At 39.1% G+C, this 23,932-nt stretch overlaps 1 protein-coding gene across 1 annotated transcript in view; it reads left to right on the top strand.

The window, feature by feature from the left end:
- dnm1a (dynamin 1a) overlaps positions 1–23,932 on the top strand; it is a 58,971-nt gene that overhangs the window by 11,389 nt on the left and 23,650 nt on the right. The window contains exons 2-14 of the mRNA XM_078272090.1: positions 7,975–8,048; positions 9,355–9,504; positions 9,682–9,885; positions 10,244–10,342; positions 11,406–11,566; positions 11,707–11,849; positions 11,924–12,059; positions 13,670–13,737; positions 14,497–14,635; positions 20,575–20,661; positions 21,086–21,156; positions 21,298–21,349; positions 22,271–22,282. Of these exons, the coding sequence (XP_078128216.1) occupies positions 7,975–8,048; positions 9,355–9,504; positions 9,682–9,885; positions 10,244–10,342; positions 11,406–11,566; positions 11,707–11,849; positions 11,924–12,059; positions 13,670–13,737; positions 14,497–14,635; positions 20,575–20,661; positions 21,086–21,156; positions 21,298–21,349; positions 22,271–22,282 (1,396 nt within the window). The remainder of the gene's footprint in view (positions 1–7,974; positions 8,049–9,354; positions 9,505–9,681; positions 9,886–10,243; positions 10,343–11,405; positions 11,567–11,706; positions 11,850–11,923; positions 12,060–13,669; positions 13,738–14,496; positions 14,636–20,574; positions 20,662–21,085; positions 21,157–21,297; positions 21,350–22,270; positions 22,283–23,932) is intronic.

Raw genomic sequence — 23,932 nt, 5'->3', positions numbered from 1 at the left:
AGAAGTGAGCTTTGAACGATGCGTAGGTACAAAATGTCCGCTTGCTCATAAGAAATTTGCTAGTAACATTAGCATGAAACCCAGCAGATTAACCAGCAACCAGTCAGCTTTGCTGTAAAATATACCCTCGGTCAAAAACAGAAGTGAGTATTTTTCAGAATAACAGTCAGTGTCACGTTACACACAGCTCCTCCATGCTCTGTTCGCTGGCAGTTTGGGCGGTGGTGCGCTGCGTACTAACGTGAACTTCGCCAAGCTGGCTGCTACCGCGATTATTACGTTGTCCAATGAAAGGACAGAAACAAGCTCTGCTGCTATGTGAGTGGACAAGGCAGAGTTTGAAAACCAAACCAAGCGTTTATTTTCGCGAAAATGTCAAATTACATTTGAATGGTAATACATTCTACTTTAAAGCACCCATATTATGCTCATTTTCAGGTTCATAATTGTATTTTAAGGTTGTACCAGAATAGGTTTACATGGTTTAATTTTCAAAAAACACCATATTTTTGTTGTACTGCACCGCTCTCCCTCACTCCTGCAGATCCTCTTTTCACCTGGTCTCTGTTTTAGCTACAGAGTGAGACCTCTTTTCTTCTTCTGTACTATCTTTGATTGCACTCGCACATGTGCAGTAGCTCAGATGTAGATCATGTCAGCTAGCTAGCTCCATAGACAGTAAAAGAAAGGCTGTTTCTCCAACTTCAGTCAGTTACAAGGCAGGATTAGCTGGGAGACTTCTAAATCAGGGCGCACATGTAAGTAGTTCTTTTGTAGATTATGGTGAACTTGTGTGTGTTGTAGCAGTGCTTTGCTATTGAGAACGAGGTAGCATGCTAGTGTTAGCATTAGCATGCTAATGCTACGAGCCAACTGTTGCGGCTAGCCAGCTCGTTTCGGCTTGTGACGTCACAAGCCGTGCCGATTTTGAACAGCTCACCCGGAGACTGAAGGCAGGACACATTCAGAAACCATATCTCACTCAAAACAGCATGGATGGATTTTTTTCAAAGTTTGTATGCGTGTGGGAGCACCAGAGACACAAAAGAACACCCCAAATCCCAGAAAAAGTGTTTTTTTCATAATATGGGCACTTTAATGGAAAAACAGAAGCTTTTTTATTTGCATTTTTTTATCTTTTTTTATTTGGTCATTTACAACTGATAACTGCCTATTTGGAGAACAAATATACAATTTTTTCAAACCAGTCACACTATCCTCACATTTTACATAAACTTGAAGATCTTGGTTAGCAAGGTGCATCTGTAATTCCTGTTAACTGTGATGCTTTTGTTTGTTAGTAATTTTGTACTCATTTTAATTTATGTAATTGATATTTATCCTGTTCAGCACTTGGTGGCCATAGTTGTTTTTAAATGTGCTATATAAATAAATTTGACTTTGACATTGATGCAAATTTTGGCTAGCAAAAAACAGGCCGAAAACAAAATACAGTATGAACAGCCAACTCCTAATAAGCTTCAATGGTGCTGGTTAAAGTTAGACAGTGCAGTGGATATCAGTCACCTCTATCATGAATTACAGGTTGAGGTCACTATGGCAGCGAATTGTCAATCACAAGGTAGATACCCTGCTTTATGGTCTATTTTCCTCTAAATGCTTGACTCCAGGGTTCGGGTTCTGGGGGTTGCCTCCGGCCTTATTGCGCGTAGTTTGCATGTTCTCCCCATGTCTATCTCCGGTTACTCTGTCTTCCTCCCACCATCCAAAGACATGCAGATAGGATAATTGGTGTGAATGTGTGTGTGAGTGGTTGTTCGTATGTGTGCGCTGGTTTAGTATTTAGCAAAATATTACTGTAAATTAAATACTGCTTCACTGTTTTTCTATTTACAGTTTTTTAATGTTGTGATTTTACAGCATTTCCTTGTTAATTCCACTGACTTATTTTACAGTGTTGTTATCAGTAAAGGCCGATGGCACTAGCACAAACCAGGAACATAAAACCACAACACACATGTTTTTCTCTCCCTGCTGCCATTGCTATTCCAACTCCCCACGCAGGGATTAAGTCAATGATATATAGCTGGTTTCATGTATTACATAACACAGAGAAGGGCAGCAGCTTCACTCATGTGAAAGACAAGGACAGTCCAGTGCTCCATTAAAGCTTTTATTCTGGTCAAATAAAAGGAGGAGGGAGTGAAATAGAAACACAGAGAAGAAGAGTCTTTTAATGACTTATAGAAGGTGATGCTGTGATAAGATAAACTACCCAGCATACCAATTAAATTAATTAAATGTTAAAATAAACACTGTAATAGTTATCAGGTTGTGTCGTTTTTTTAAGGTAACTGGTCAAATCGATCTGAATTCTTGTGGTAACACTTTATTTTACAGGTTCCATAGATTAATGATAATTTCCTAGATAGAAACTAATATTTAACTGTTCATTCTTAGCAAGATTCCTGGAAGGGACTATAGAGTCATTTGGTAGTAATAGCAGAGAAAAGGGAGACAGAGTTCAGTTGGTGCACCTTCAATTAATTAATTCCAATGAATTGCTATTATAATAAAGAGACTTTGAGTCAGTGCGCAGCAGGTCAGCTGAACTTGCAATTTTTTTAATGCAAAAAAAAAATTAATCTCCAGGCCAGCGTGCAGTATCACAATCATTCATCTTTATCTAGCTCTGTGGTTGACTGCCAACCTTTTCAGGGTGTACCACGCCAGTGTAAGCTGGGATCGGCTCCAGCCCCCATATAAAGGATAAGTGGTTACAGATATTGTATGGATGGATAGAGTTATCTTTATCTAGGTTTAAATGAGTCTTTGTTAGTTTTAATTCAGTTATTTTAGCAATTCTTTCAAGGAAATACCACTGGAAATGACCAACTTCTTATGAACTCTTTAACTACTACATCATTTTCCTGGCTCTTTTTAAAAAACAAATAGTCAGTGGAAAAAATAAATGACTGAACATTGTGTCTACTTTTCCTGCGATTAGTACTAGGGCTGCAACCAGCCATTATTTTCGTCATCGATTAATCTGCTAGTCACAGTAAGAGAGAAAAAGCAGTCAGTCAGAGACAGAAGAAGAGAGGAGGCCATTTGTCTGATACTGCTACAGAGGATTACCACTAATCTCTGTGTGGGCCACAGTTTACCTGCAATACATTCTCCCATTGGCTCTGGTCTAATCTGGATGTCCACCATCAAGCAACCAGCTGTTTCATTGGCTCCATCTACCACAAGAATATGTGTAAGTGTGAAAATTCACGAAAAAGCAGTCTCATCTATCTAAGACCCAAATACTGCTTGGAAGGCAAATTGCCTGCTTGTGCTGGTTCACAACTGTCAGAACTGTTATTGCTGCATGAGCAGGATTAGATGAGGCTCGCTGTCTCACCGTGTCTGGGAATCAGAAGTGATGTGACTCACATGAAGAGACCAACAGAGCAACGTGTTTTGCAAAACAAGAATAACCCAAACCAATCTGAACAACTTTAGTCACTAAGGTGTTGTATACGTTTTCTGGAAAAATGTGTGATTTAACATGTTCATTTGAAATTCTAAAATAGAAATACTACAATAATTATTCTGACATTACTGCAGCACTATTAAGGAAAAAACAGTCGTGAAAAAATTAGGACACCCATGCTAAAGTTGACTAAAAAGAGGAATAAAAAAGATCATCTTTTGGAAATTGATCTTAATGCCTTAATTAAAAAAAAGAGGAAAAATCCAATCTTTAACGACACCAATTTTCTTTGTGAATGAATAATGTATCGTAAATACATACATGTTTTTCCTTAAAATACAGGGTGCATAAGTAAGTACACCCCTATGTTAAATTCCCATAGAGGCAGGCAGATTTTTATTTTTAAAGGCCAGTTATTTCATGGATCCAGGATACTATGCATCCTGATAAAGTTCCCTTGGCCTTTGGAATTAAAATAGCCCCACACCATCACATACCCTTCACCATAACTAGAGATTGGCATGGGGTACTTTCCATAAAATCATCTCTCAATGCAAATCAAACCAGCTATTAGGCTAACTGAAATAAAACCATGGTGAAAATTGGTGTCCTTAAAGATTGGATTTTTCCTAATTTTTTTAATTAAGGCATTAAGATCAATTTCCTAAAGATAATTTTTTTATTCCTCTTTTTAGTCAACTTTAGCATGGGTGTCCTAATTTGTTCACATGACTGTATGTTTCCACAAAACCAATTCAATGTGAAAAGCCCTTTTATACTGATGAAAACTGTGAAGTCTACTTAAGTTATTACGTCATCTCTCTGTGTGTGTGTGTGTGTGTGTGTGTGTGTGTGTGTGTGTGTCTGTGTATGTGTTGTTTGTACACCACTGAATGTGTGTATAACAAAGAAGCAGTGAGTCATTACTCAACAGCAGCTGGAGCCTACTAGACGTGTGTGTGTGTGTGTGTGTGTGTGCGCGTGGAGCAAAAAAAGAGTGAACAAATTATTTAGTTGCTGAAAATTGATTCAATAAAATCTTTTTTGTTTCAAACTAATTACACACAAGGTGCTATAAAAGAAATTAGTCTGATTGGGGCTCAGCTGTGACTCTCCGACAGTGTTGCTCAGTGTGTCTGTGAGCTCCCTACCCAGATTATTGATTATTGAAAATCAATTAAGAAACTGTAAATGGGTAAAATAACCAAGCAAGAGGGTCTAAATTTGGTTAATTTACTGAATTAAATTATCTGACAAATCAATGTACCGCTCCACATTGATGCAGAAATCCAATAAAAATAAAATATTGCAATAAAGTAGTCCTGCCTATTGATTTAGATAGCTGCCACCATATAAACACTAATGCAAAATCTCTGGAGGTGGACAGATTTATATTGTGTCATGGTATATGTATATCGTCATATCGACCAACCCTAATAGATAGATAGATAGATAGATAGATAGATAGATAGTGGGTAAATGTTTAGTCTATGTCGCTGTCTATCTTCTCTCTTCATGTTGCAAAATATCTGCAGTTCTAATTGTCTGACTGCTTTTCTCCTTTTATTTATTTATTTTATTTCTCTCCTCTGTATCTGTATTCTGTGCTTTTGGCAGTCGAGTGTTTTTATCCCCCACCACACCGTCGGGGATGAAAACACAGGAGGGTGGGGGTGGAGGGACACTCACCATCTTAGCAGGATTAGGTAAATGATGAGTAAACAGAGAGAGACTTTCCAGTACTGTGGCAGTATACACGTGTCTTCTGTCTGTGGCTTCTCCTCTCATTTGGAGGAACCTTGTGGTAGCAGTTTGAGGGGAGGAGGAGGAGTGTAGTGAGAGGCCATCTGTCTTCACTAAAAGGCATCCAAGTGGGAAAGAGGGACAGCCACATACACACTTACAACTTGCAGGCAGGTAGACCAGCAGATGGTCAGACACACATAAGAGAGAGCAGAGTTTCCTTTGTTGTAAAAGGCTGCATTATAACAACAAACATTGAAACAATAATGAAGCTCCCTATCTGTGCTGTATCCAGTGTAGCAGGTGTAGAGGATTAGCAAACATTAACTATGATGTCTTTTCATGCTTTCATACTTTTCCAACACACTGCAGGTTGAGAAAGAAAGACAGATCTGCAGAACTCAGCACCTGCAGTTTTATATTATATTAAATGATATATTATATATTATTATTATAACATGCACTTCAATATTCCACAAACATTTACTGTGATGGAAATGCACAATCTTGTGTCTATCACCTTAATCAGTTTGTTGTTTCTGATTAAATAAATATTCTTTTTGATTTGATCACTGGCGGATTTTGTTGCCTTTGGCCAGAGCCAGGCTAACTGATTCCCCCTGTTTCCAGTTATTATGCTAAGCTTAGCTTACCCGCTACTGCCTCCAGCTTCATGTTTAAATCACAGGCATGAGGGTATCAATCTCCTCATCTTACTCTTAGAAAGAAAGCAAATATTCCCCAAAATGTTGAGCTATTCCTCTAAAACTAGAGCATAATGGATGTATTGTAACTCCCAAACATTCACCATATACTCAGAAAGAATAAAATAAATAAGTTTATAGTACAGGGACACAGTGACGGTTAAACATGATCCTCATGTTGAACATTTAATTGCTGAATTGGCTTTTTCCTGGTTTAAGGTCACAGTTTTGAACAGAAGCAGTTCAGCTCATGACTCATGTATCCAACATGCCTCAGGCTTTGCTTGAGGTTCAAACAGAGGCCTTGTCTATTTCTTATTCATGTCGGCCAGTTGATTATTGTTACTAAAGATTCAGATATTAAACAATTTATCTGAGCGTTGTATGATTTGAATGCATTTAAAAGTTTTTCATATTGGATTGGATATTTATGGAAACATTAAATTGCTCTTATACAATGTTAGATTGAAAACTATGTTTCTTTAACAGCCCCTTGTTATTGCTGCTTAAAGCACATACACTAACACACACACACACACACACACACACACACACACACACACACACACACACACACACACGTCATGCATCACTGACTGTCCAGTCAGCTGGTTGAGGAGCACACAGTGCCAGTGGTGAGATGATGCTGATGTTGCATAAGCAGCTGAACATGCCCAAGGAAAACAGTGTTTTCTTCATAAAGAACAATTAAAACATGCTGGCAGATAGTCATTTGTATGGACACACACACACTCTCATGCATTCACAAACACACTTCACACCTCAGACACAGCTGGACAGAGTTTTAGGCGATAATAGATGTAAAACATTTTAATTTGCATGGACACATCCAGAAAACCCTCTATTGCTCTCCAACAAACTAAGAGAGTAGATGGACAGAAATTGCAATATTGCAAGACAGGAAATACTTCTTCTTTTCTGTTTTATTTGCTCTCAGAAATTGGAATAGTTGCTAAGTGAACATCATAAAGGCTCAAATGCTTGAATACTGGCACACATTTGAATCATCATCAATTTAGAAGGAAAACTGCTGAAGAAACTCCAGTAGCTCTGTTTTGTAGCTTTCTACTTGTCTTTATATTTGTGAACCATTCGTGTTTTTCATCTGTTGTACTATTTATTAAATTATTTTGATCATTTTCCTACTGTATTAGATGTTACGCAGCAGGGAATAATAGGACCCAAACGCAGAAAGCAGGCAGGCAGGCAGGCAGGGGAAAGTTTGAGCTGAGGATTTATTTTGACCAAAAAAAACTCATCAACAAAGGGAGTCCTGAGAGTTGCAGCAGGCAAAAAACTTCTTCCAGAAAACAAGAACCGGGAATCCAACAAAACAAGAGAAGTACAAAAACTAGAAGCTTGAGACAAAAGGAAATCCATGAAACACAGAACTGACTTGAACTGACACGGGAGACACGACAGAAACAAACACAAACACCCACGAAATGATCTGACAAGAGACAAAGGGAACACAGAGGCTAAATACACGAGGTAACGAGCAAAAAAGGAACAGGTGATACAGCAGGTGAAACACATCAGGGCGGGGCAGGACAATCAGACAAGGCGGGAAAACACAGGAAGCAAAACTAGACAAGACAACACAAGACAAGATAGAAAACAGACTATCAAAATAAAACAGGAAACAGAAATGTACACCACTCAGAATAATACACAATGAAAACAGGAGAACAGAAAAATACTCAATCACAACAATCAATATACAAAACAGGAAACAGCAACAGAAATATACAAACAGGCAACAGAAATATCCACAACCACAACATGAGATGTACCTGCAATGATGATTCCTGTAGAAAAAGCACTGCAGTAAATCAAAAGGACATTTAGCCTGGTGGGACCACAGCTGTTATTCAGCATTGTACTTCACACACAAACATCCACACATTTACACTTGCTTGTTATGTTCTCAAAGCCTCAAGATGCTGATTCATTATCACTGACTCATGCTCTCTTGTCATTTGGTTATTTGGTTAATCATATTGTTGTCTCTTTACATTGTTGTTTACTGACCATCTCCCTTTCTGTGCGTCTGTTGTATTACAGGGATTTCCTTCCCCGTGGCTCTGGCATTGTGACTCGCCGTCCTTTGGTTCTGCAGCTGATAAACAGCCCCACAGGTAAAAACATCTTGTCCATAATAAACATCTATGGAGGTTCAGCTGACCGGTGGAGAGATCCTGGCATTCAAAATGTGGTGTTGATTTACACATGCTGTCCATGAGTTGATCGTAAGAAATATTTTAAAGTGTTTAGTTCCGAAAAATTGCAACAATTGTATTTTAATAGAAAAGTTGTAAGTGTATTCTTTTTTCTTCAGTGCTGTAGGAGTTTGGTTAAAGCCTGCATCTAGTGGCCATTAAACAAATTGCGTCTTTAAGGCATTCTACACTGATTTTGACATTTAACAGCAAACCCCCATCCCCTTCTCCACTCCCATTCTTGTGTTACTTGAAAAGACAAACGTTAAGACACTGACACAGCCTTTAGCTCCCACAGGTGCAAACCTCCCCTCTTTCCTCTGGACTCTAAACATTCCTCCTCCACACTCCTCAAAGTTAAACCTTCCTTCCGCATCTTTTGCTATCCATTCATCTCTACAGACTTTGAGATGATGATGACAACATCCTCATGTTACCATGGTTCCACTTTATTAGGTTGTTGCAGGGTCTGCTAACAAGCTTTTCCCACAGCTTACTCGTGGTGTGAATCAGAAATGAATTAAACTTGATTTAATTTAATACCTTGTTATTTATTACCTGAATTACATTATGGCAGTGGTTTGGTCAAACTGTGAGGCGGCTCACAGAGATCATTAATGTACTCTAACACCCTCAGTTCCAGTTGCTGGAATTTGCATAAAAATGTGTTCTTCTCTGAGTCATAACTCAATCAAACACACAGACTTGATTCACATGTTTTGAGATTCTGTTTGAATTCTACTTCCCGAGGATATCATTATCTCCGATGTCCATCTCAAATCAGTTTCCATAAATCGGCTTAGTAATCATAAAAAAAGCCGCTCCTTATAACCTGCCTGAGAATCATCAAGTTTTCTTCAGTATCAAAGTAATCCAGTGATAGTTGTCTGTAGGTCCACATTGCAAACAGAACTGGTAATAACTTATTTGGCATACTCTTGGTACCAGTTTGCCTAACAGTAAGCAAATAGTTCCAAAACTCAGAGCTGATTATCTCCCAAATCAAGGTCAGACAAAGAATGATTACAGGAGTTACAAAATACATTCATATTTGCATTAAAGTAAGAAAATCTCCCTTATTTTCCAGGTGAAAATTGGGCTCAATTCAGCATTTCTCCTCTTTCCTGTCTTCTTTACTGTCTTATTTTCTGCGTATTCTTATCTCCTTCCTTTTTTTCTACAATTTCACTTTAATTAATTTGGTTCTTTTTACTGTGTCTTCCAGAACATGCCGAGTTCCTCCACTGTAAGGGCAAAAAGTTCACAGATTTTGATGAGGTCCGGCAGGAGATTGAGGCAGAGACTGACCGCATCACTGGGGCCAACAAGGGCATCTCCCCTGTGCCCATCAACCTGCGTGTCTACTCCCCTAATGGTGAGGCTGACAAAACTCTATTTATATTTCTACACAGATACTAGTTTGCGGTGACTTATTCTGCATGTCTGACATCAATAATGTATATACAACCAAGCTTTTTATTAGGCAACAATGCATCTGAAGAAGCTCTCTTCAGTTTGCTAAGCTTTCTCCTGCTCCCTTTTCTTCTCTCAGTGCTGAACCTGACCCTGGTGGACCTGCCGGGTATGACCAAAGTGCCGGTGGGCGACCAACCTGCAGACATCGAGTCCCAGATTAGAGAAATGCTGATGCAGTTTGTCACCAAGGATAACTGCCTGATGCTGGCTGTGTCCCCGGCCAACTCTGATCTGGCCAACTCAGATGCTTTAAAGATTGCCAAAGAGGTCGACCCTCAGGGTGAGTGTATGCACACACACACACACACACACACACACACGCGCACACACGTACGCACGCACACACACACACACACACACACACACACACACACACAGTACTTTTTAATTTCGTTTTGAAAAAAGTGCAATACAAATTAGTATTAAAGTAAATTGTGCAGGACTTTTGCTTGTACTGAAGTATGTTTACATTGTGATATTGCTCCTTACCTTAACTAAATGATCTAAATATGCTAATACTAATATTGCTAGTATTGTATTTACAGCATCAGAAATGATTTTCAGTGTAGGTTTCAGTTCCATTTTTCAGGATTGGTTTGTTGTCATTGTGGGGTGTGTGTTTATTTGTGTGCGTGTAGGTATGAGGACCATTGGTGTGATCACAAAGCTGGACCTGATGGACGAGGGGACAGATGCTAAGGACATCCTGGAGAATAAGCTGCTTCCGCTCAGGAGGGGTGAGCACACACACCTACACACTCACACAATCAGTACAGTACTTGTACTCTCTTCTTCAGGGGCCTCACAATGACACACTGTTTCCCTCTTGTGGTCGTGAGGCAGTCATACTTAAAGATATTCAATGCTCTAAACACTAAAAAAACAAAACAGAAAAAGAATGGCTGGATGTAGGGAGTAGGGTGTGATAAAACAATACTGAGTAATCAAAAGACAGACAGAGAGATGGAAGATAGGAAGAGTTGGAGAGGAGAAGCAGGGAAGGGGGCAAAGAGAAGAACACTTTTGAAAAAAAGCTTGCGTGTATCTTGCGGGCTGCCCTTTAATGCAATGTGCTGATGTGGTACTTTTCTTTTCCATTTGCACTTGGTTAGGACCCAGGCATGTGCTTTTGAATATTTTCCATGTCCTTTGTTTTTTTCTACTTTCCCCTCTCCTTCTTTTACTCCCCATCTCTCTCTGTCTAATCTGGATGTTCACTTTTACAAGTCTGCTGGCTCACAGTTGCATTAGTTATAGAGCATGAAACAGCCTTTAACCGGGTGATGCATGAGAAAACTTAACTGAAGGTGAAATGAGATCCGCATGACCTGAACTCTCCTAGTTGTTTCTCCCTTTTTTTTTATTTTTCTCTTTCTGTCTTACAGTACAAACTTGGACACACACACATACAGACATTTACTCATTTAGTTCCTCCTTCCTTATTTTCTCTCCTCGATTTCTTCTTCATTCTATATTCTTTTCTTTAAACCTATGTGTCCTGAAATGTGTTTTTTCCGGGCTAAACATTATTAAACACAGTTTTAAGCGGTTTGGTCCTGAAGGGGCTGTATATTTTAGTTTGGCCGCTCAAACACTGTTCAAATGTAGAAAAGCCACATTGCTCTAATGCAAGATTATATTATCTTCCAGTCAAATTACCAGCCAGGCCACAAGTGTTGAATCTGTTCCAGTCTGCTCTCAAAAATTCCAGGAAGTGATAAAAAAAAAGAAGTGATTCTTGCAAATCTCGCAGCGTTTCAGTCTGCATTGTAAATGTCTGTGGGACTCTTGTCTATCCAGGTTACATCGGTGTGGTGAACAGAAGCCAAAAAGACATAGATGGCAGGAAGGACATCAATGCTGCTATGGCTGCTGAGAGGAAGTTTTTTCTCTCCCACCCTGCATATAGACACCTGGCCGACCGTATGGGAACTCCCTACCTCCAGAAAATCCTCAATCAGGTGTGTAAAGGAGTGACAGAGGGAGAGTGTCAGTCACATGTGACTAGTATGTCCATTCATGGGTCCTGTATATTACAGCATTCTAATTCGAACGTTCCCCATATTCCCAGTGATCTAACTCTGACCTTTGACCTGCACAGCAACTGACCAACCACATCCGGGACACCCTGCCGGGTCTGCGGGCCAAGCTGCAGAGTCAGCTTCTCTCCATAGAGAAGGAGGTGGAGGAGTACAAGAACTTCAGACCTGACGATCCGTCTCGCAAGACCAAGGCTCTGCTCCAGTGAGTAGATACAGCAGAAGACAATTAGATAGAAACAGACTAATAGACTCATTGATATATCTGCCTCCCTGCAGGATGGTGCAGCAGTTCTCTGTGGACTTTGAGAAGTGTATAGAGGGCTCCGGGGACCAGATTGACACAGCTGAGCTGTCAGGTGGTGCCAGAATCAATCGCATCTTCCATGAACGCTTTCCCTTCGAACTGGTCAAGGTGTGAGTCTGCCAGATGTTGTGTTTATGTGATTGTGTGTGATATTATATTAAAATATAGTACTAACCCTAACCCCACAAGGTAATGGACGACATTGCCAAAATGTTACTGTTTGTGGCTGCTTTTTGCAACAAAAAAGCATCTGTTTTTGCACTTTGGCACAGCCTCCAAACCCTAAACACGCCAGTTCTATAGCTGTAAATATTTATGCACAACAGATTCTGAAGACCCCAAATTCTTTGGAACATTTATCAGACTTCTCATTATGTTTGTGGCATTATAGCTTGTTTAGTCTGCAGAAAAATATGTTTTGAGTGAGTGTGCTGAGAGTCTATCTAACATCAAACAAAGTAAGAATATTGTGGAACTGTCTTGGTGCGGAGGGTTAAATAAAGTGGGAAATACGCTGGAATCAGAAAAAAGAAGGACAATTCTGTATAGATTGTATAAGAATAATGAAGACAGAAAAAATGTCCTACATAGAAGCATATCTTGCTTTATGACAAACATCGCTCTGTGTCTCTTTACGACATTACGTCTCTCCCTCCTGGGTATCCTCCTTTCCCAGCCTCAGAAGGAGAGAAGGCCTCCTTCAGGAATCTGATTCTGGGCTTTTCTGACCCAAACATTCCATGTTTCCTCCCTCTCAGTTTAACAGCCACCTCTCCTATTGTCGTCTCTTCAATCTCACTTTCCCCCACCTCACCTTCTTCCTTCTGTTTCTCTCACTCCATCATCATATATATATATATATATATATATATATATATATATATATATATATATATATAGCCACATTTTATCCCTCCCCCACATCCTCTCTGTTCACCTTTCACATCATCCTTACCACAAACCTGTCCTTACTCCATCCAACTCCCCCAATGTCTGTCTCTCTAAGCCTTTTACCTCAACCCCCCCCTTTTTTACATGTTTGATCATTTTTCACTTTCTCTCTCAGTTAGCCTGTTCCCGTCCCTTCATTCCTCTCCCTCTTTTCATCCAGCCCTCTCCTCCGTCCTCTCTCGCCCTCCCTCTGAGGATATATATCTTACTGTCTGTGACTGAGGCCTCAGAAAAAATGCCCTGTGGGTATTGCAGTAAATAAAAGTGAGATACTTTAAATATAAAATAAAAACAAATTGTATAGAAATATAGTAGTAGTATAATAGTATAATATAATATCATCTTATATATCCTACTTCCAATGTTAATCTGTGGGGGAGCAAGTGTGGATAAGGTTTGCAAAATAAAAGCAGCAGTGGTTCCCAACATTTTCAGCTTGTGACTTGTTATTAGCTGACACGGTATTTGAAAAATAAAGAATTGATGAATCAAGAGAGAGAAAGGTTTATATTAATATACTGTTGTTGTTTTCTTCTTTTTCTTTTTAAATTTATATATTTAAGTTTACTCAATGAATTGTATGTATGTATTTTTTCTCATCTTATTATCCTTGATACTTTGGCAATATTGTTTTTCGGACATTCATGCCAAAAAAAAGCAATTTTAATTGAATTGAATTGAAAGGTTTAACTGATCCATGATTTTGTGAGAGAAAGAATGTATATAACTATACTTAATCCTCCCTGTTGTCTCTGTTTCTTTTGCAGATGGAGTTTAATGAGAAAGAGCTCCGCAAGGAGATCAGCTACGCCATCAAGAACATTCACGGAATCAGGCATGTCCGCCTTCCCCCTCTCTCTCCGCTTCCCTCTGTCTCTCCCTCCCTCTCTCTCTCTCTCTCTCTCTCTCTCTCTCTCTCTCTCTCTCTCTCTCTCTCTCTCTCCATTTCAGTCACCTCTGCTGGCCAGACTGCATCTACAGTAACTGACTTTGCTTATCTAATCACAAAGACCTCTATACTTAGATTGAGTGCTCTGTTGGATGTTACTGTAATGGCATCAGTGCACTTAGAGAATATTTGGGATCAGATAGGTGACTTCTGGTTGCAGGGTATTTGTTTTTGTGGCCTTTCCATTTGTTTGTTTTTTCCCATCCATGCCGGTGTGTGTGCATATGTGCTGTATCATCTAATAAGGCCGAAAACTCATCTAAATTTATATTTGGTAACAGAATGTATTTAAAATAGTGTTTGGTCTGTCTGAATCTGATAATAACAGGATATAGTGAGAAGCAGGAGATATGGGTTTTATGGGTCCAGTGCACACCTCCAAAGTTGCAGGCTATTCTTGTGATGAGTTTTCAGGGATGTAGTTTCCATTGCAATAGTATTTGGGGTACTTACTGTATGCACAATTTAGATATTTCCCTCTGTCTAATTTGTGTTCTGGTTATGTTTGGGAGTAAGGCTCAGAGACGGAGGGTAATTCTTTACAATTAACACTCTTCTCTTTACCCAACCCTCCTCCCTCCTTCTTTCTCTCCACCATCCTTCTCTTTTTTTGGCCCTGTGGCTGGTTCTCTTTCTGTCGGGCAGAACTGGCCTCTTCACCCCGGACATGGCCTTTGAGACCATTGTGAAAAGGCAGATTGGGAAGATTAAAGAGCCATGCACCAAATGTGTGGACATGGTCATTTCTGAGCTAGTCAATACGGTTAGGCAGTGTACCAAGAAGGTAAAACATAAAAGTAAACAGTGGATAGCACTTCTTTTTTTATTATTTTCAACCCTCATCTGCAAAGTCCCTCTGATGTTCACTCCCTTTTACTGTAACCACCTGGCTCTCTCCAGCCCTCGTTGTGTTTTTGGACAGCGAGGGGACACCTGGAGTGGCAGGGTGGGCTGCGGTAAACTGTACCTGCCTACCTGCCTACTGTACTGCTTAGGACAAGTTTTGCTGGACAGGCTGGCCGTGGTAGAAGAAAACCAATGGAGGCTTAGTGGTCATCAAAATATGGTTGCCTATAAAGGATTAAATGTCAGAGCAGTCTCAGCTCAGAACTTGACTTTAAGACTTTGATTAGCACATTTGTGATGACTTATTGTAATCCCTTACATTTTGAAAAACAATAATTAAAGAGTAGCCTCAGTAAGGCTGCACAGTAATGTGGATGGTTTTGAGCTGCATCCCAATTCCACATTATGTACTAACATGTACACTAAATGTTGTCATAGTATACTGTTTGCAGTTAGAAGACAAGAAATCAGTGTGCTTAACTCATTTTACTAACAGGAAATTATGCAATATGTACACTGACATACATTAAACATGTACATTACTTTTGAATACTACTGCCATTTCAATTTACTGTAAACTAGCTAAATGTTTTTCCTATAGAGATTCCGAAGCCCTGAAATATATTCTTCATATTGTGCACTTGTGTGCACAAGATATTATTTTGTTTGGACAACATATTATCTTACTGTTGTTATCTAATATGTTGAGTGCACAGCTGAGAACTGGTATTTAGTGTGGAAATGGGACACAGCTTAAGTTTTCTTTGAACCTCCTGTCCCTCTTGAGGCAGTCTCTGTGCAAGCTTTGTTATAAAGAAAAGATTATCACCACTTTGGAGAGATTTAAAATTTGATTTTAGTACATTTACTTGAGTAGTTTTCAAGTCAAGGAGTTCGCTACAACATTGACTAAGAAAATCTTTCAACCTTTGCTTGCATACAAATGTATACACATGTTTATCATCATCTGTCAACCATTTAGAATACCTGGCAGCCATGTTGGATGACCTCAGCAGTGTCCATACTTTCTTGTGTGTGAGGCTGCAGCCGTGCACCTGCAGTAGACAAGAGCCATGTAAACTGTATTTTAACGGCTCTTCAACAGGCCTCGGGGGTCGCACTCTCAGCTACAGACGCTTGTGAGTGTGGCCAAAAGAAAAAGCAGTAGTCTTTATCCAAATTGATCCACTGTGACCAAACAATTTCAACAGCGATTGGACTGCAACAACCTGGAGGCCTTGGGATAATAAATGTTACGATTACGCTCCCGCTGGAAGTCAGGAAAAGGAGGCACGGGTGGAGAAAGGGTCAACACCAGAAGGGATCAGGGCGTTTTGCCTGAATGTTGGGGTGCACAGCTGCGGTCTCGTAGTGCGTCGCTTGGAGTTTTTGGCTGGTGGAATTGTGCAGGCTGAAAGCTCTCTCTTTTTCCTCCTCTTTCTCTCATCTTTTCTCCAGCGAGACTCCAGCACTGTCCTGTTGTAGAATGGCGGCTTCAGGGGAAACTAAATGTCTCACTTGCATTTTCTTCCCCCCCCCACACACACACACCTCCACACCTCTCCTTGTCTTTTCTATCTCCGCTCTGTTGTTTCTTCTGTTCCATCTCTTCTTCTTACAACTCTTCATTTTGTGCTTTTACCTCTCCTCTTTCTCCACCTTTTGTTGTCGTCTTTCTTTTTTGTTTTTTTCACTCCTCTTTCACTTGCCCCCTGCATATCCCCACAGGACGGGGCTGTTCACCCCTGACCTGGCCTTTGAGGCCATAGTGAAAAAGCAGATCCAAAAGCTGAAGGAGCCAACACTGAAGTGTATAGATATGGTAGTGAGTGAACTCACCTCCACCATACGAAAGTGTAGTCAAAAGGTAAAATGCCAAAGAGAATAAAGCCACTTTTACAATCTCTGTTAATTGCACAGGGAGGGGTAGACCGATGGCTGGGCATTCAAGTATTGATATCAGGAAAAGTATGAGAGAAAGAACAGGCCTGAACTGATTTCTTATAATATTCTTTAAGTATTTTAAAGAGTGCCATTTAGACAGATATAATGAAATAAAAATCTCCTTATAGTTGTGAAAATGAACAAGACTTCTCTACTACGTTGATGTGGAACTTAATGTGCTGTGTTTAACATCAAAATGTAAATTACCATCTAAGCATACTAAGACAGACAATTGATTGTTTGCATATAGATTTAATATAACCATGAGCAGCAACACTTAAAAATAGTGCTAAATAAGCTAACGTTTGCTAAAGACTGCCCTTAAAAACAATAAGTAATACATAATGTAATTTATATATCCCTCATAGATACTACATCACAAATCTACAGCTAAGCTAGTGGTTCTGTAAGGCTGTACTTGAGCTTGTAACGTCAGCATGCTAACATGCTCACAATGATTTTTTACCAGGTATAATTACCATATTCACCATCTTAGTATAGAGCATTAGCATGCTAAAATTTGCTAATTATCACTAAACAGAAAGTACAGCCGAGACTGATAGGATGCAGGTATGTGGTCATAAACCAAAGCCTTTAATTGGACAAAGGCAGGTCTAACATTTACAGATAAAGCAAATACACTAGATCTTTCCTCATGTCACTTCAGCCAGCAGATATCGGTCTATCCTTCAGATCGTAACCATATAGTCTGCATTTTAATTCAACTTTCTTTGTCATTTGTCTTCTGTCTATTATTGGCCTCATATTCACAATTTAACAAATTGTTGCCTCTCAACCTGCATGTCAGACAATTTTCTTTTGTATTTGACTTCATGATATTTAAAACTCCTTTGATTTAAGTTGGTTAAAATCACAATTTTTTTTCTGTTTTTGTCAGAATGATTTAATATAGTGGAATTGACGTATCTCGAGTGTCTTTTCTCTCTTATTTCTCTTTCGTCCTCTCCATCCTGTCGTCCTCTTACACTTTGAACCAGCTGCTTACTCGCAAAGCAAATGACCAAAAGACAGCGTGACCTCCTTTGGATTTCTCTTCTCTGTCACACTTTTATCTTGATTTCACTTTCAGAGACATACTGTATTTAAAGATACTGTATTATAATATACAGTGGTTGGGAAAATCCACAAAGGGGTCAGTTTGAAGTCTTCCTCCATCACCCTCTCTCCCATCCCTCCCTCCCTCCCTGCTCCTTTGCATTGCATGCCAGTCTGAATCACTGTGAGTGCCTCTGCCTGCTGCCTTGTTGTTGTAAAACAAACAAACATTTCTTTCTCAGTTTTGTGTTTCTGTGTCAGTTTTAAGACACTGAACACTTCTTCAGATTTTGACAGCCTTTGTCTGTCTTCAAGTTACAATGCACCTTTCCAGTAGCTCAAATTGTGTTGCTTTCAGTTGCTTGGACATTGAGGTTAACCAAACCAGATTAGTATGTTAGATTAGTATGTCTCCAGTGGTAGTTTCAATCTGACTTCATAAATATGCACCACGTAAATTGCATACAGTATGATGGATACTTGCTATAATGCTAAAAGACTGAGGCTAAAAGCTACAGCTCCCCGGTAAATAAGTCAACATCTTCACCCCTCATTGGTGAGTAGCTACTTAGCCGTTTACAACGTTTGCAGCTGACATTAGAGCAGACTAGGTCTGCAACTAACGATTCTTTTCATTGTCAATTAATCAATTAGTTGTTTGGTCGGTTATTTTCTCGATTAATCGATTAGTTGTTTGGTCTATAAATTGTCAGAAAAGTATGAGAAATGTTGATCAGTGTTTCCCAAAGTGCAAGATGACGTCCTAAAATGTCCTAAAATAGAGTTATTGCCCTTACTGCAGCCCCATGCACACTGTTTCAACACCTGCTGCACCTATACTGTTATTCCAAATTAGAAATTTGCGTGGACACCCATTGCCTTAAACCGTCTAAGTTCATTAGTAAACATAAATGATTTTTTATTGGAGTCATGTTGTCTAAAATAAGCATGTTGAGTTAAGGCTTTAGTGCGTAACTTTTTTATATTAATGAATGTCCGTTACATTCAAGCCATTGCCAAATGAGTTGATACAAAGCTAATTAAGATGATCAGCTCCACACAACTCTCTGTATTTCTCAGTATGGCTATGTTCAAAAACTGGCGCAGAAAATCAAGTGAAAATAATGACCTCTTCTGAAGAGTCCATCATGTCTTTTTAATCCTCCGTGTTCTACTTGGCTAGACTGGGTAAACCCAGCCCGATCTGCCAGTGATTTGATTTCGCCCTGCTTGGTCTGGTGATAGCCAGACTACTACTTGGCTACAAGCAACTGCGTGGAGGAGGGGTGGGGATGGTGCGCAATCACTGAAGGCTTGTATCATGTGGATGCGCCGACAGTTTTGTTGTCATTACTTAGAATTCCTCATGGGGGAGACAGAAACTACGCACTATAGCTTTAAACATGCAAAAAACATAACAATATTAAACATTAGGCTACTGATCAATACTAAAGAAATAATTAGTTCATATAAATAGTTTGTTTTCATTCATAACAGTATAACTTCAAGAACAATGCATTCTATACATATGTTCCAATGAACAGTAAGGAAATCAATACATAATAATTTTCCAATGTATTGATCTGTGAGGAAACATTCTCACAGGAAACTGTCATTTTCAATCTGCATATGGTCCAATGAAGCCTGTCTCTCACTGCCCAGACCCATCTGTCCCCAGCCGGGTCTCGGTCATGGTGCAACAATAAATGTAGATAAACATGAACACTATATCAACCATACAAAAGTACAACCCAGATAACATAAATGCACACCCAAAACATTACCAGAACATTATAAAAACACACTTTAACTAGGACAGAAACCATTCAAAACATATATTTTCCACATGAGCCTTTGCATCGCTTCAGCACAGGACAGTTTAAATGACCCATACAGAAACTTAACATCCTTAGTTATCGCTGCTTAATATGATCTGTGCACTGCATACTTAAGCTGATTATTACAAACAACTAATATGATGTAGTAATGTATATGGTTTTTAACAAAACATGAAAGAATAATTAGTGACCACTAAAAAGTTTAATTACAACTAAATCTGGGTTTACAGTGTAGTTATAGTTGCTAAGCTATGATTGGACAATTGCTGTTTGATTCTGATTCAATTTTGAATATTTCCAGCACAAGAACAATCAAGAACAATGTGTTTTAACGTCTTAACAGTATACCATTATTATAACGCATCTATTCATTATGGATGTTGTTTGCTTTGTAATTGGACCGAACCCAGGATGAAGTAAATCCACTTGAGAACCAGAAAGATACTGATATCCACTCACTCTCCAAAACCATCTGGCAGACATGAAAGATGCATTGTAACTTGCAAGAAAACAGCTTATATTTGTCTTTCTTGTGCAGTGATTTTGGTTTAGATTTTTCTTTTTTCCCCACACTTCTCCAAAATGTGTTTGTGTCACATTGGAGGCCCACCAATGTCCGCGTTCGTGGGTTTGCAATGAGCTCATGGAAAAACAGACCCACAGTGTGCTGGGAAAAGGAACCTTCTCTGCCAGAAACATTGTTTATTCTGTGTTTGTGTGGTAATATCACAGACTTTGCACTATTCTTCTGCATTTGTTCCATATTGGCAACAAAGATCGGTTTGCACATAAAATCCACTCTTAACTCAAATCCGCCCATTGATCAGGGTGTGCAGAGACTAGAACTGAGTCTGGGATAAACTCTCATAACATGTTTAATGATGTTTCTGTAACATTTTTTGTTGTACAGTATTGGTGGAACTGTGTGTTGTGGTTCAGTGAGATGAGAAATGTAGCGATTTACTGAAGCTTGTATTTAGATTGGTGACAGTTGGCGTGTGTGTTTTTGCTACCTACCCACTGTGCTCTGTGCTCACAGCTGGCTCAGTATCCCATGTTGAGAGAGGAGATGGAGAGAATCGTCACCCAGCACATCAGGGACAGAGAAAGCCGTGCTAAGAACCAGGTAACACACACACAAGAAACCAACTACAAACACAGTAAGAGAAATGCGTGGTTTATGGTTGTGCAGAGGTTGATTTGTATAGAATAAACATGAACTTAAATTGTTGTATTGATTTTTACAAAGGTGTACTTTCCAGCGTATTCTGTTATTTTGTAACATCTTTGGAAACATTATATTTAATGATCTCAGTAACTTCTGATTGTTTAGAAAGAATGCCGTTTAAACATACTGCACTAGCTTCCACTGGGATTGTTTACTTTTTGACAAACTTAGGCCATCAGAATAGTTTGAAAGATGAATGAATTTTTCACACATAGTGGCATAAAATACTGAAAATTCAAAAGGAATTTTCTGAGGAGGATCTCTAAAATATTATCAATAAATGGGCATTATCGATAAGCGCTTTCTCTCTCTCTCTGTTCAGGTGTTGCTGTTGATAGACATTGAGTTATCCTATATGAACACCAACCATGAGGACTTCATTGGATTTGCCAAGTGAGTTTCTGTTTTTTTTCTTACTCTCCATTATAGAATATGAAGATTTATAGTCACTGATGTGTTCAGTGCTTAGATTTACCAGTTCATGTACAGTTTAAGGCCAAAATCCAGCATCTTCTGATGTGTTTTGTTATGCAGCGCTCAGCAGAGGCTCAACCAAATGAACAAGAAGAAAGCAGCTGGCAACCAGGTATTTTGATCACACTAAACATACTCTCATGTCCAGTATAAACTGACACTTTTATGTGACAGGTTATACTACATGTTACAGGTTATAGTACAGCACAGCTACAGGAACATGATTCCAGACTGAACTACTGTAGTGTGTTTCATCTGCTGGCGAGCAACACAACATCTGAACTCCATACAGTCTTTCCCTAAGGCTTTATTCTGTTAGCACTCAGCTCTGTTTTGCCCATGCTAAATGTAGCACAGCTATACAGTATCTTGTTACCCTGGGCAACAGTCCATATCTTACACAATGCAGCCCTGTACAGCTCTTGTACATGTGACACACTAATGGGCAGCAGTTGTTGAATCTTGAAACAAATTGTCCTTTTGGTGAAAGTCACGGTGATGTCGGTACAAACCGAGGTCTGTTGCAAAATATCATACTTATAGTAACAACAATCATTATATTAATATCAAATAGAACGCACTGAAATACTTTTGTAAAGGTTAAACAGTCCTATAAAAATCACGGAAAATGGTTTGAAATGTTAAATCTCCATCTGGACCTTGAACTGCATCAAAATACACATAGTAACAGTCAATTATGCTATACATGCTGTTCATGTTCATGTAAATGCAGGAGTTCATGTGAAAAAAAGATTAAAAGTGCGTGCTAAATAACAGACAAATCAACGACTATACATTTAATGTAAAATAAACAGATTTTGCATGAATATTATATATATACAGTACATTCTATATTTCGCCCTCTGGAAAGATGTAAATCTTCTATTTTTCCAACATTTTATTCTTTAATCCTATTCTCTTCAGCGCTTGTTTTTTTACGCCTATCATTTTGTTGTTGCTTGTTACTTTTGAGTGATTTCTCTTTTTGCTGTGTCTCGTCCTTTTTGTCCTCTCTTTGGCTTTTCTGCTTCAGGATGAGATCATGGTGAGTAGTGTGTGTGTGTGTGTGTGTGTGTGTGTGTGTGTGTGTGTGTGTGTGTGTGTGTGTGTGTGTGTGTGTGTGTGTGTGTGTGTGTGTGTGTGTGTGTGCGTGTGTGTGTGCGTGTGCGTGTGCGTGCGTGCGTGTTATTTGTGTCAATCTGTGCATGTCTGCAGGTAGGCTTTCATGCGTCTGTGCTCATGTTTTTATGCTCTGCATATGTCAGGATACATGTATCTATATGTGTTTACACTTGTGTTTTTTATGTGTGTAAGTTGATTGTAAATTTCATGAGTGTTTGTGTATGAAATTGGTTTCATATTTACTACCAGTAGACAGGCAGGTGGCTGTGGTGGGGGATGCTTGGCTGCTGTCCTTTCCTCTCTTTTTCAGCTGTGTCCACCCTGCAGGCACACACACTTACATTTATACACACACTTACACTACAGAATGACACATGTACTGTAAAATGCTATCCTACGCGGCATCTTTCAGGCTTGTTGAAAGGCTCAGTTTGGAGATGCTTTTTGTGACTCCAACACTGAGGCCAGCACCCCCAGCAGTACTTTGAACTAGATAAAGAGAAACTCACTTGTGTTCTTGAAGTACAAAGAGAAGGAGAGTGAAGACCAAAGACATTTTCTTTTCTGGTAGACAATTATCAAACATTTCTATTTACATGTCACTGGACTTCCTTTCCCTATCCCCCTCTTTTATTCCCTGCCTCTCCCCAATTCATCCAAAGTAAAAGAAGTCCAGGGGGAATGAAGACCTGCAGTGTGCTAGACATATGTCACCTCCATAATTGTCAGTTGCAATAACAACCACCCAGATAGGGGTCAAAGGTTAGGGGCACATAATAAACAAAGTGGTGATCTTCACTTCCTGTTTATAGATGGATGTAGTGGGCCCTGCAGCTTCTGTTCTCCTGATTTACCACCGCCCATACTAAATACTGTAGGACCACTTAAAACCCCAATTTATGGACTTATCATCAAATATGCTTCTTATTTAATCCTCAAATCCTGCTTGATCATCAGTGGGTTCATGATAATAGTCACCCAAGTTTTGTTCAAACCCTCAGAAGTTTATCATAAATTGTAGTCCAGATCTGAAACTCTCTAAAGGTACTATACATATGCTAAATCACAGGGGAATATGTAAAGATGATGCACAGGAGTACAGATGTGCAGGCATGCATTGAGAGGCATTTCTCCATTGAATCATTTAATGTAGTTGTTTTTGTTTTTAGGAAGTTTTTCTTTACCAAAATTGAGGGTCTAAGGATAGAGAGTGCCCTCCGTTATTTTGGGATGTCGATTAAAAGATGCCAGCATACACATGTTGTCTGTTCAAATAGATTTAAGGTTTGGAGTCAGTGAGTAGGCATTACTGTTTTTATCATTTTATTTATAAAAAACTGTACCTTTTATTTAATGACTTTACTCTAAGTCTATTAAGTCTAATCTTAAATGAAATGTCAAATATAGAATATATATGTGACGTCATACAGTGTGGAAATTCTTTTTCTAACTTAGAAGCTAGTTGAGAGGAAATTAAACATAAGAGGAAATTAAACATGAGAGGAAATTAAAGGATTGGATTTTAATCAGTTCAGCCTTTCACTTCAGTTCAGAAGTTTGATCACTCCACCAC

The sequence above is a fragment of the Sander vitreus genome, chromosome 16, assembly GCF_031162955.1.
Source record: "Sander vitreus isolate 19-12246 chromosome 16, sanVit1, whole genome shotgun sequence".
In the NCBI taxonomy this organism is placed as follows: domain Eukaryota; kingdom Metazoa; phylum Chordata; class Actinopteri; order Perciformes; family Percidae; genus Sander; species Sander vitreus.
The sequence above is the reverse complement of the archived record's forward strand: the minus strand, read 5'-3'. Positions and strand labels throughout refer to the sequence as shown.